The 13,456-nt window shown below is 37.1% G+C and overlaps 1 protein-coding gene across 3 annotated transcripts in view; it reads left to right on the top strand.

Moving 5' to 3' along the window:
• The first annotated feature begins 11,518 nt into the window (after window positions 1-11,518).
• LOC120337379 (uncharacterized) overlaps window positions 11,519-13,456 on the top strand; it is a 62,311-nt gene continuing 60,373 nt past the window's right edge. For all 3 annotated transcript variants that reach the window (XM_078117006.1, XM_078117007.1, XM_078117005.1), the window contains exons 1-3: window positions 11,519-11,643; window positions 12,017-12,100; window positions 12,389-12,499. In XM_078117006.1, the coding sequence (XP_077973132.1) occupies window positions 11,640-11,643; window positions 12,017-12,100; window positions 12,389-12,499 (199 nt within the window). In that variant the 5' untranslated portion in view covers window positions 11,519-11,639. The remainder of the gene's footprint in view (window positions 11,644-12,016; window positions 12,101-12,388; window positions 12,500-13,456) is intronic.

Below are 13,456 nucleotides of genomic sequence, written 5' to 3'. Positions count from 1 at the left end.
TATTAATACCATTCGTGTGTGATGATTTTGCCGACCACCTCAAGGTGTAACAAATCTGGTAGAAAATGGCTTCGCTTATTTTGGAAACCTTTATACTACGCGTATAAGGTAAATAATTCAATATTTGAAGGGATCCTCCTAAGATAGTATTATGAGCAAGTTGCATTTGGACAGTTCAAGTAGTTTATAATGTTGCTTAAATAAGTGTTATAGTAACAACAGCCGTTTGTGACTGATAAAAATATCGTCATTTTAACTTGAATCGGGCCGTGAGTTCGACACCCCTGGCTTACGTAATTTAGTTTCAGTGATATCCAAATGCGATAGCTCGGTTTTACCCTACCTTTTTCGTTAAATTTTTCCCTTTGCTTATTCTGGAAACCTTCATTCCTCCCTCACTTAGCATAAGTATAAGTTAATCATTCAATATTTAATGAATCCCTAGCTAGTGTTATGCGCAAGTTGCACTCCCGCTTTTGTATAGCTCATTAATGTGTGTGTATCGAGTGAAAATATAGCGTACGATTTACGTGTTAATCCCGAGTTTTTTTTTGTTGTTTTAGCCAGAAATACAATAGGGGGTGTTGCGGTAGAAAGCTGACTTAGAGTCGACAAAGCAAAACGATTGAACGTTTAGTTCCAGACCAATGAATATTAGATATTTGCCAATCTCAGTCAGACTCGGGCCTAAGAATAGGATTGATGTTACGGATGGATAGCTTAGGGGGGAAATAGCTTTCTGCCTGAGCGAGGTGTACGTGTGAGGCGTTGCGGTAGAAAGTAGAAAGAGAAGTAAAACGACTGAACATTTATTTCCAAACCAATGAATATTAGACTCAGACCTATGATGAGACTTACTGTGTCTAGCGACAGTCTTCCTAGGTCGGGTTAGGAGTTTGAAATAAATGAATGTGATATGAATCAAACCTCAAGATAGTTTAGTTCAAGTATTTATTGCAGGAGGATAAACTACGATTTTCTGTTTCCATGTTGAACAGGTTAATTATTGTTGTATTCACTCACTATTATTTGTCATGGGTTGTTTGCAACTTCACTCCAAACAAGGATTCGAACACGCAGTTCGCTATTTGAATTTCCTCTATTGTATGATTGTAGAGGCCTTATTGGCAATGTTATAGACAGCAGGTTAGGAAAAGGGACACTTACCATTCCAACTATTGATATGCCATATATTGATGTAGGCAGCAGGTTAGGGGAATTCAAATGTCCCAATCGACATTTGACTTGCCTTCTCTGTAGAATTCCATTGAACTGCCATATAGACAGAAGCAATCTTTTAATTACCGTCATTTCGCAGAGTACCGCAAAATTTCTGAGATAAAGCGGAGTCAGTGTTGCAAGTACAGCTCGAGCTCGCAAGATCGCTCAACTACAATACTAGATATAATTAGGCACTTTACCGCCTACTTTATATATGCAGATTGACGTGATATTTTAGAATTTAGAGTATTGAATTGAATTGTATTCTATCGGATTTTATAACAGATATCGGTAATTTTTGTAACGGCGATAAGGAATTTGAAAGATAGCATGAATACGTATCGAAACTAAATATAATCAGGCAGTTTATCTCGCATTATTATTTACGCGGATTTTCTTGATATAGTAGAGTGCTTTTTTTTGTCTAAGTCGTAGCAACTTTGAGTTTTGTATAACCAAATTAGTATGGAAAAATGCTCTTATCAGTCACAAAATGAATATTTAGAGCAACAGAAACTCATTATTTACTGATAAAGTCGACTGTTTTAAGAGGCTTTTTTGGCGGCGATTATTTTAGGAGACATTGCATGGGAATTTCAGATTCAGATTTTCACTACACGACGTAACAAAAATAGTGCTACCGCCATCGCAAGATTTCCGCGTTTTTTAGATAACGATTGACATAAATCGGATAACATATTTGAATATGTCCCCAGTGGGGCGCGCGTGTGTGTGTGTGTGTGTGGGGAGGTACCTCTTGGGTCTATTTGTGTTCAAATTTACCCCTAAAACTATAACTTATGACGCAACAAATTTCTACTTTGTCAATCAATCGAAGGCGGTTGTGTTTTCCATAACCTTGCACAAAATTATCTTCCGTGTTATAAATTTCTGGCTGTGTTCCTGACTTTAATTGTTCAAAACTTCAGGGTTTGACAGAAGCTCCCAAAGTAAAATACGGATTCAGCAAAAAAAGAAATACAGACCTAGCGTTAGATAACAATGGCTGCTTGTATATGGCATTGTTGTCATCTCAGTTTGAAAATTTTGGTTCAACCCCAATACCCACCACCTCACCCAAGATGTCATTTATTGGGTAGACAATGCTGAACGGAATGTTGCCTTCAAAATATAGTAGCCCTTCACTAAGCAGTAGCTTCTTGTACAAAGCCTTGTCCGCGGGGATAAGAGCAAAAAACATCGTAAAAACAGTTTTTAACCGGATATATAAAATCGCGGTGTTTATATTTATATTTATTCGAGTTTGAGTCATTCGTGAATGTGATAAAACCTTCTCATATCATTGCCCAAAATCCAACATTCAAAGCTAAACTGTAACTCAATGGTTCAAACGATAGTTGAAGATGGGGCCTCTATAATAAACCATGACTACCATCTCACCCAGCATGTAAGAAATTGGGTAAAAATACCTTGTTCTATTTCGGAATCCTTGATTTCCCTCACTATGCATAAGAAGTAATCTAATTAGTCAAATCTTTAACGGATACTTAGCTAGTGTTATGCGCAAGTTGCATTCTCGCTATTGTATAGTTAATAATGTGTTCATAGAGTGAAAGTATAGTATAGGATTTAAATATATAGCTTTCTGTCTGAGCCAGATGTTTGATAAATTAAGGCATTGCGGTAGAAAGCTAACAGAGTGGCATTCATCAAAGGAAAACACTCCAAACAAGGCTTCGCTATTTGAGTTTTCTCCATCGCTGGAAAAGGCAGGTTAAAAAATGATTATGACTCCAATCACCAGTTGATTGGCCCCTCTGTAGAAGGCAATTTGGCTGCCATGTATAGTCAGCAAGTTATGGTTATATGGTTCTCATTGTAATTTTTATGATCTCCATTGCATAGAGCTGTTCAAGTAAGAATTTAGGGTCGTATGGTTGTATCTATCATTTGTCAGCTTGCGCCCTTTATAGAATAGTTATGGACTGCCATAGCAAGGGAAGAATAGTATGCTCTGCTTTAACCCAGTTAAGGATCCTTTTATCATTTTTTTTATCCCAGCCTAACAGTATTACAAAAATTTTCACCCATATAAAAGGAAATTTAGTAATAGCCTTCCCGTAGCTCAAATTTGGTAAAATTCGGTAATTAATCAATCTGCAGTTATATGTAAATTTCAAATGAAAGGTGACCATTTCAGACAGATTATAGACTGGATATGGGAGGTAAAATACCACAATGCTTAATTGATATGTCTGCAAGTTGTGTCGATGAGAGTCTAAAACAGCATTTTCTCCCTATGACACTTTCTCCTTATGAAATGTTTGAAATCTTACACTAAATGTAGATATAGTAAGATTTTTGCAGGTTTTAGTGAGTTTTTTGTTGGTTTTTGCATGTTTCAACTTCATAAATGTTAAATACTGATCAATATGTTTGGACAATGAAGGTGTTTATTTTGTATTGCACTGTTTACCTATTCTTGGCACTATTGTTGCCCGCGAACGATGCAAAAAAATTAGTGTGACCTGCGTGGCTGACAACCTTGGACCTGATCTAGTTGTTATAGGTTAATAATCATTTATGTTGGAAAGTTCATGCAGCGTGTCATTTATGTATAGACAACCAGAAATATTTCGGTCTCTTAAAGAGTAGCTTCTTAGATATATTGGTTATTTTGTAGTAAGCCCCCACCACTGATGCATGCAAATATGTGACATTTGAGAAAAACACCTTGCCACGTTTTAAAATAAAAACTTATCCGCTTAGGGTTAGGAATGGTTAAGAAATTTGAATTCCAGATCAATAAATATTTGAGTTTGCCAATCTCAGTCAGACTCAGGACGATGATTGACCTTGCTGTTACGAATGGATAGCTTAGGGGGGAAATAGCTTTCTGGCTGAGCGAGGTGTACGTTCGAGGCGTTGCGGTAGAAAGAGAAGTAAAACGACTGAACATTTATTTCCATACCAATGAATATTAGACTCAGACCTATGATGAGACTTACTGTATCTAGGAACAGTCTTCTCTGGTCGGGTTAGGAGTTTGAAATAAATGAATGTGATATGAATCAAACCTCTAGGTAGTTTAGTTCAAGTATTTATTGCAGGAGGATAAACTACGGTTTTCAGTTTCATTTTTGAACAGGTTAAATATTGTTGTATTTACGCACTAATTCATTATCATGTGTTGTTCGCAACTTCACTTCAAACAAGGCTTCGGGCAAGCATTTCGCTAATTGAATTTCCTCCATTGTAGAGACCTCACTGCCCTAATAGCAATTTTATAGCAGGTTAGGAATGGGGACACTTACCATTCCAACTATTGATATGCCATGTATTGACGTAGGCAGCAGGTTAAGGGAATTCAAATGTCCCAATCGACATTTGACTTGCCATCTCTGTAGAGATACATTGGACTGCCATATAGACAGAAGCAATCTTTTAATTACCGTCATTTCGCAGAGTACCGCAAAACTTCTGAGATAAAGCGGAGTCAGTGTTGCAAGTACAGCTCAAACTCACAAGATTGCTCAACTACAAATCAATACTAGATATAATTAGGCACTTTACCGCCTACTTTATAAATGCAGATTGACGCGATATTTTAGAATTTAGAGTATTGAATTGAATTGTATTCTATCGGATTTTATAACAGATATCGGTAATTTTTGTAACGGCGATAAGGAATTTGAAAGATAGCATGAATACGTATCGAAACTAAATCAGGCAGTTTATCTCGCATTATTATTTACGCAGATTTTCTTTATATAGTAGAGTGCTTTATTTTGTCTAAGTCGTAGCAACTTTGAGTTTTGTATAACCAAATTAGTATGGAAAAATGCTCTTATCAGTCACAAAATGAATATTTAGAGCAACAGAAACTCATTATTTACTGATAAAGTCAACTGTGTTAGGAGGCTTTTTTGGCGGCGATTATTTGAGGAGACATTGCATGGGAATTTCAGATTCAGATTTTCACTACACGACGTAACAAAAAAATAGTGCTACCAAATTTAACCCCTAAAACTATAATTATGACGAAATAAATTTCTACTCTGTCAATCAATCGAAGGCGGTTGTGTTTTCCATAACCCTGCACAAAATTATCTTCCATGTTATAAATTTTTGGCTGTGTTCCTGGCTTTAATTGTTAAAAACTTCAGGGTTTGACGGAAGCTCCCAAAGTAAAAAATGGATTCGGCAAAAAAAAAAAAACACTAGCGTTAGATAACAATGGCTGCTTGTATATGGCATTGTTGGCATCTCAGTTTGAAAATTTTGGTTCAACCCCAATACCCACCACCTCACCCAAGGTGTCATTTATTGGGTAGACAATGCTGAACGAAATGTTGCCTTCAAAATATAGTAGCCCTTCACTAAGCAGTAGCTTCTTGTACAAAGCCTTGTTCGTAGGGGAAAAGCGCAAAAAACATCGTAAAAACAGTTTGTAACCGGATATATAAAATTGCGGTTTTTATTTTCTATTTATTCGAGTTTGAGTCATTCGTGAATGTGATAAAACCTTCACATATCATTGCCAAAAATCCAACATTCAAAGCTAAACTGTAACTCAATGGTTCAAACGGTAGTTGAAGATGAGGCCTCTATAATAAACCATGGCCACCACCTCACCCAGGGTGTAAGAAATTAGGTAAAAATATCTTGTTCTATTTTGGAATCATTTATTCCCCTCACTACGCATAAGAAGTAAATTAAATTATTCAAATCTTTAACGGATACTTAGGTAGTGTTATGCGCAAGTTGCATTCTTGCTGTTGTATAGTTAATAATGTGCTCATAGAGTGAAATTATAGTATAGGATTTAAATATATAGCTTTCTGTCTGTGCCAGATGTTTGATTAATTAAGGCGTTGCGGTAGGAAGCTAACAGAGTGGCATTCATCAAAGGAAAACACTCCAAACAAGGCTTCGCTATTTGAGTTTCCTCCATCGCTGGAAAAGGCAGGTTAAAAAATGATTATGACTCCAATCACCAGTTGATTGGCCCCTCTGTAGAGGGAAATTTGGCTGCCATGTAGTCAGCAAGTTATAGTTATATGGTTCTCATTGTAATTTTTATGATCTCTATTGCTTAGAGCTGTTCAAGTAAGAATTTAGGGTCGTATGGTTGTATCTATCATTTGTCAGCTTGCGCCCTTTATAGAATAGTTATGGACTGCCATAGCAAGGGAAGAATAATATGCTCTGCTTTTACTCAGTTAAGGATCCTTTTATCATTTTTTTTATCCCAGCCTAACAGTATTACAAAACTTTTTGCCCATATAAAAGGGAAATTAGTAATAGCCTTCCGTAGCTCAAATTTGGTAAAATTCGGTAATTAATCAATCTGCAGTTATATGTAAATTTCAAATGAAAGGTGACCATTTCAGACAGATTTTAAACTGGATATGGAAAGTAAAATACCACAATGCCTAATTGATATGTCAGCAAGTTGTGTCGATGACAGTCTAAAACAGCATTTTCTCCCTATGACACTTTCTCCGTTATGAAAAGTTTGAAATCTTACACTAAATGTAGATATAGTAAGATTTTTGCAGGTTTTAATCGAGTTTTTTGTTGGTTTTTGCATGTTTCAACTTTGGCTTCGCGGTGTGGCGCATCGTGCTAAGCGCTAGGAATACGCTCGCCATCGCATCTCTTATTACCCTTCACGGGTTCGCAGGTTCGAATCCGATGCGGGGATGATCATGTGCGAGAGGATTGCTGGACTCCTCGCCGCCGTAGGGTGGTTTACGTAACCGCTGGTCGGTTACGGCTTCCCCCACCATCAAGTCCATGCTTCCGAAAACAAAATAACTGGTTAATTAATCCCATACCCGACCTGGACTGGTAACCGGACGAGAGGTCGTGGTTTGCCATATGATTTAGCCATCTTATCGGCTTTCCTCTCCCCCGGGATAAATTTGTAAATCCTATTCTATCCTATAAATGACAAATACTGATCATTGTGTTTGGACAATTAAGGTGTTTATTTTGTATTGCACTGTTTACCTATTCTTGGCACTATTGTGGCCCGTGAACAATGCAAAATAATATTGTGGCCTGCGTGGCTGACAACCTTGAACGACTCTGATCTAGTTGTTATAGGTTAACAATCATCTATGTTGGAAAGTTCACGCAGGATGTCATTTATGTATAGACAACCAGAAATATTTCGGTCTCTTAAAGAGTAGCTTCTTACATATAATGGTTAATTTGTAGAAAGCCACTAATGCAAAAATGTGACATTTGAGAAAAACACCTTGCCACGTTTTAAAATAAAAATTTAGTAATTATTTTGTTAGGGTTAGGAATGATTAAGAAATTTTAATTTCAGACCAAAACTCTAGGTCAGGGTGGTCCAAACCCAGGCCCGTAGGCCACATGTGGCCCGCTGCTTTATTATCTGTGGACTGCGTCGCATTTGCGGGAGCGTAAACAAAATTGCATTTGGTGTTGTTTCGTCATAAAAATATCCAGAAAAGCTTTCGACATATTGTTACATCACTAATGTCACTGAATTGATTAGTGTTATGGCTAGTTTGGGCAACTAGCGAAGTTCAAGTTTCGGGCAGTTTATCTCGCATTATTATGTCCGCAGATTTCCTTGATATATTAGAGTTCTTTTTTTTTGTCTAAGTCGTCGCAACGTTGAGTTTTGTGTAACCAAATTAATATGGTAAAATGCTCCTATCGTCACAAAATGATTATTTTGAGCAACAGAAACTCATTATCCACCGATAAAGTCGACCGTTTTAAGCGGTTTGTTCGCAGCAACTGTTTCAGATGCCGTTGCATGGGAATTTCAAATTCCGCTTTCGAATCACACGACTTGACAAAAAAAAGCGCGGCCGCCATCGCAAGTTTTGTGCACTTTTCAAATTGGGTAGACAATGCTGAACGAAATGTTGCCTTCAAAATATAGTAGCCCTTCACTAAGCAGTAGCTTCCAGAGCCTTGTTCAAAGGGAAAAGCGCACTAAGTATCGTAAAAACAGTTTTTAACCGGATGTATGAAACATGTTGTTTTCAATTTCTATTTATTCGAGTTTGAGTCGTTTGTAAATGTGATAAAACCTCCCCATATCACGAATATTGCCCAAAATCCAACATTCAAAGTTGAACTGTAACGCAGTGGTTCATACAGCAGTTGAAGATGGGGCCTCTATAATAAACCATGACTACCATCTTACCCAGCATGTAAGAAATTGGGTGAAAATACCTTGGTCTCTTTTGGAACCCTTGATTTCCCGCACTACGCATAAGAAGTAATCTAATCAGTCAAATCTTTAATGGATACTCAGCTAGTGTTATGCGCAAGTTGCATTCTCGCTATTGTATAGTTAATAATGTGCTCATCAAGTGAAAGTATAGTACAGGATTTAAATATATAGCTTTCTGTCTGAGCCAGATGTTTGTATGAGAAATTAACGTAGAAAGCTGACCGGGTCGCATTCAACAAAGAAAAACGACTGAACGTTTAGTTCCAGACCAATGGAGCTTGAAAAACGTTGTAAAAATATGAATCAAAACACTAGGTAGTTCAGTTCAAGTATTTGTTGCATGAAAGTAATGTAGGGTTCCCATGAAAACTTAAATTCTGGAAAATAATTTACTGTTGTATTGTTAAACAAAATATCAATATTGTTGTATTTATGCACTGATTGTTTGTGATGTGTCGTTTGCAATTTCACTCCAAACAAGGCTTAGCTAATTGAGTTTCCTTCATCGCTGGAAAGGCAGGTTGAAAAAATTAATATGACTACAACCACCATTTGATTGACCTTTCTGTAGAGGGCAATTAGACTGCCATGTAGACAGCAAGTTATGTGTAGAAATATGGTTATAGGGTTCTCATTGTAATTTTTACGATCTCCATTGCTGTTTAAGTAGGAATTTATGGTCTCATTTGTCAGCCTGCGCCCTAGGTAGAGTAGTTTTGGACTGCCATAGCAAGGGAAGAATAGTATGCTCTGCTTTTACTCAGTTAAGGATCCTTTTATCATTTTTTTTTATTCCATCCTAACAGTATTACAAAAAATTCTGCCCATATGTCAGAATTTTAGTAATAGCCTTCTTGTATCTAAATTAGATGAAATTCGGTAATCAACTATTCTGCAGTTATATGTAAGTTTCAAAAGAAAGCTGACCATTTCAGACAGATTATAGACTGAATATGGGAGGTAAAATAGCACAACGCTTAATTGATATGTCTGCAAGTTGTGTCGATGACAGTCTAAAACAGCATTTTCTCCCTATGACACTTTCTCCGTTATGAAATGTTTGAAATCTTACACTAAATGTAAATAGAGTAAGATTTTTGCAGGTTTTAGTGAGTTTTTTGTTGGTTTTTGCATGTTTCAACTTCATAGATGTTAAATACTGATCAATGTGTTTGGACAATGGAGGTGTTTATTTTTGTATTGCACTGTTTACCTATTCTTGGCACTATTGTGGCCCGCGAACGATGCAACAAAAATTAGTGTGACCTGCGTGGCTGACAACCTTGGACCTGATCTTGTTGTTATAGGTTAATAATCATCTATGTTGGAAAGTTCATGCAGCGTATCATTTATGTATAGACAACCAGAAATATTTCGGTCCCTTAAAGAGTAGCTTCTTAGATATAATGGTTATTTTGTAGTAAGCCCCCACCACTGATGCATGCAAAAATGTGACATTTGAGAAAAACACCTTGCCACGTTTTAAAATAAAAACTTAGTAATTATCCGCTTAGGGTTAGGAATGGTTAAGAAATTTGAATTCCAGACCAATAAATATTTGAGTTCGCCAATCTCAATCAGACTCAGGACTATGATTGACCTTGCTGTTACGGATGAATAGCTTAGGGGGGAAATAGCTTTCTGCCTGAGCGAGGTGTACGTGTGAGGCGTTGCGGTAGAAAGTAGAAAGAGAAGTAAAACGACTGAACATTTATTTCCAAACCAATGAATATTAGACTCAGACCTATGATTAGACTTACTGTATCTAGGAACAGTCTTCCTAGGTCGGGTTAGGAGTTTAAAATAAATGAATATGATATGAATCAAACCTCTAGGTAGTTTAGTCCAAGTATTTATTGCAGGAGGATAAACTACGATTTTCAGTTTCATTGTTGAACAGGTTAAATATTGTTGTATTTACGCACTAATTCATTATCATGTGTTGTTCGCAACTTCATTCCAAACAAGGCTTCGGGCAAGCATTTCGCTAATTGAATTTCCCCCATTGTAGAGGCCTTATTGCCCTAAGAGCAATTTTATAGCAGGTTAGGAATGGGGACACTTACCATTCCAACTATTGTTATGCCATTGCTTTGGTCAGCGCGACGGCCTAATGGAGGCAAAGGTTTTCGGACCGAGGGCCAAAATTTTAACCACTTAGACTGGCGCGTCATGTTAGTGTGACATAAAAAGGTTAACATTTTATGGACAATATTTGCAGTGTTACAAAGCAAAAATTGCAAACAAGAAGCCTCAGCCAAAACTAGGTAAATTTAATCGCAAGGTCAACATATTCCTTGAGCTATTTTCAACTCAAAATTTGGTTTTAGTTTGGTCGCTGCTGCATCAGGCGGGTCAGATCAAATTACCCAACGGGCTGGATTTGCCCGCGGGCCTTAGTTTGCCCATGTCAGGTCAAATAGTTAACGATAACGTTAGATCGGGTATGTCAGAGGTTCAAAATCGCAGGCTCTGGATAGTCAATTGTCAAGCTATGAGGCTTTCGGGGCCACATTGCATGTTGGAAATTCAGCCGAGGGCTGATGCAATTTTCGATATATTTTTATAATTAATCTTTATAGCATAGTTTTGTTAGGTGTGACACATATTGCGACTAAATTTATGACCTATACCAGATGTCATTATTTTTTTTAAAATATTAAATTATATTGGTTTGGTCGGCACGATGGTCTAACAGTTAACGATTCCGTTTGATGAAAAAAAAATTTTCTTCCAAATGGCTTGCGGTTGAAGCATTAACCTAATTAATGTTGTCCTTGCAACTTAGGAAATCTCAGTGGCTACCTTGTTTAGAGAGAATGGAATGAATTAGCGTTTTGGGGCTCCCGGAGTATGCGAACCAAGATGGCGGACATCGGAATGTAATATGTGTACTAGGTTAGGGTTAGGCCATAATTTTAGGTATAAATACTACGGGAGGCTCTTGGCTAGTCTTCGAACTGATAATAGGACTAAAATAAGGACAATTGGAAAAAAATTATCGCGTAACCCTAACCTGTTACCCATGTTACGTTCCGATGTCCGCCATCTTGGTTCGCATACTTCGGGAGCACCAGCGTTTTATAACCTATTCGTCATTCCTTGAGACGAACTTTTATGGTCAGGTAGAACATTCACAAAATTTTCTCCATTTTTGCAGTTTATCTTAAATATCTCACGATCTTGCTAATATTTTTCAAAACATTTAAGGAACTGAACAAGTTTGCTCGAAATGGGTGAGTATCATGATAAACATCATTTGTTCTTATGCGTAAGTGACAACTGCAACGTTTATAATTGATTATATATATAAATTATAGTATATAAATTAAGTTAACTCCGGTTATTCCGGAATGGTTACCGGTACTTTTCAACTGTAAAGCACTTTACAAAATTCCTGGTATTTCTCAGTTTGTAATTCCAAGTTGTGGCTTTTACTTGTAGTTTCATGTGGAGTTGGATTCGTGATGGCATATCTGGGATAGATTTGTTTGTCTTTGAGCCACCTTATCAGCTTTTCTCTCCCTGGGATAAATATGACAAATCATATCCTATGTTATATGTAACGGTATCTATCTGTTGTTAAAATTTCCAACCTTTATATCACAGATCCCAGCAAATCATTCTCTGCATCATTGACCTCTAGAACAGCAGGAGAGAGTTTGACGACGAAGGAACTAGGAGTTGATCAAGGTGCGTGCGAATATGGCAAGCAGTTCTGTCAGAGATGTATCGGAATCTGCAGTATTTCCAACCAATTCTTTACTTTTATCTCATCCATAATGTCCCGAAGTTCAAATTAGAATAGGAATATTGGCAATGTGAAATCATTTTTGCTGTTAAGAGATCTCTGCTACCTTTACAGCCCATTAAATTTGGTTTTACTGAGGCGATACATGGTTTTAGTATGAAGTTGAAATAAACGATATGTGAATTTGCTTGATCAGTCTTGTAAATATTATCCATCTTTACTTGTTACAGATCCTTCTCCAATCTCAGGAAAAATTTCTTCTAAAGAAAGCGCAGTAGAAAGAAGCAAAGGTGGTAGTCCATCACCTGCAAGGCAGGGACAAGATGGAGCGAAAAGTAGAGGTAATGAAAGATATGAGCAAAATGTAAATTTGGCTCCGGCTCCGGGCTCTATAGCCATTATCAGTGATGCAGCCCAATAACGCATTTTGCTGATTGTTCGCTAAGTGTGGTTATTTAGGCTGTAAACACCTTTGAGTCGATGTCATGATAATTCCTCTTTTGTTTTTGCACGTATTATATACCTTATTTCCCGGTAAGCATTAGCAGCGGCTTCCTTGTTTACTTCGTGGCATTGGCCAGTCAGCAAGATGCAAAAAGTGACGTAACAATGCTCCCTTTTTGCATCCGCTCAGACACTTTTCTCACTTAGACAGATTTTCAAGCGTGGTCGTAAACATTACCTCGTTTTTGCATTTTTGAACTCTATTCGTTAATTTTCAGTTGTGTTTCGGAAACTTAAATGTAAATCAGATAATTCAATGGTCATCCTGTCTTCCTAGGAGTTTAAATTCAATTGCAGTAATAAAAATTAGTGTAGAAATAGCTGTGATAGACTAGGATAAAATTCTTTACCGGTACTTTTAAAAAACAGATTGTTGTATGCTATGAATCATTAAAATGGTTTGAAACACCATTTCTCAGGCGCTAACTCGCAAAAGCACCATTAAAATAGCCCAGAAAATTTTGCAGTGTTAAAGTATAGGAAGAATTTTTCGGGGATCGAAGGTCGGGAAAAGGTCCATAGGCTTAGTAATGTCAAAGTACTTGCATTTTGGAATTCCTAAACCCAACAGCACTGACTCAAATAATTTGAAATACCATGTCTCCTGATTCTCTGAGTCTTTGGCATTGTAGGTTACGGTATGTCTTGGGCCTTGTTAAGAATGTTTCATTTATCGACCTATTTCCCAGACAGATGCAATTTCTGAAAATTACTGAGGATTGATTATCTCAAAACCTGGAAGTATGACATAAGCCAATTCGGTTTTACTGAGGCGAAACATGGTTTTAGTGAGA

Source organism: Styela clava, chromosome 10 (genome assembly GCF_964204865.1).
Source record: "Styela clava chromosome 10, kaStyClav1.hap1.2, whole genome shotgun sequence".
Lineage (NCBI taxonomy): Eukaryota > Metazoa > Chordata > Ascidiacea > Stolidobranchia > Styelidae > Styela > Styela clava.
The sequence above is the reverse complement of the archived record's forward strand: the minus strand, read 5'-3'. Positions and strand labels throughout refer to the sequence as shown.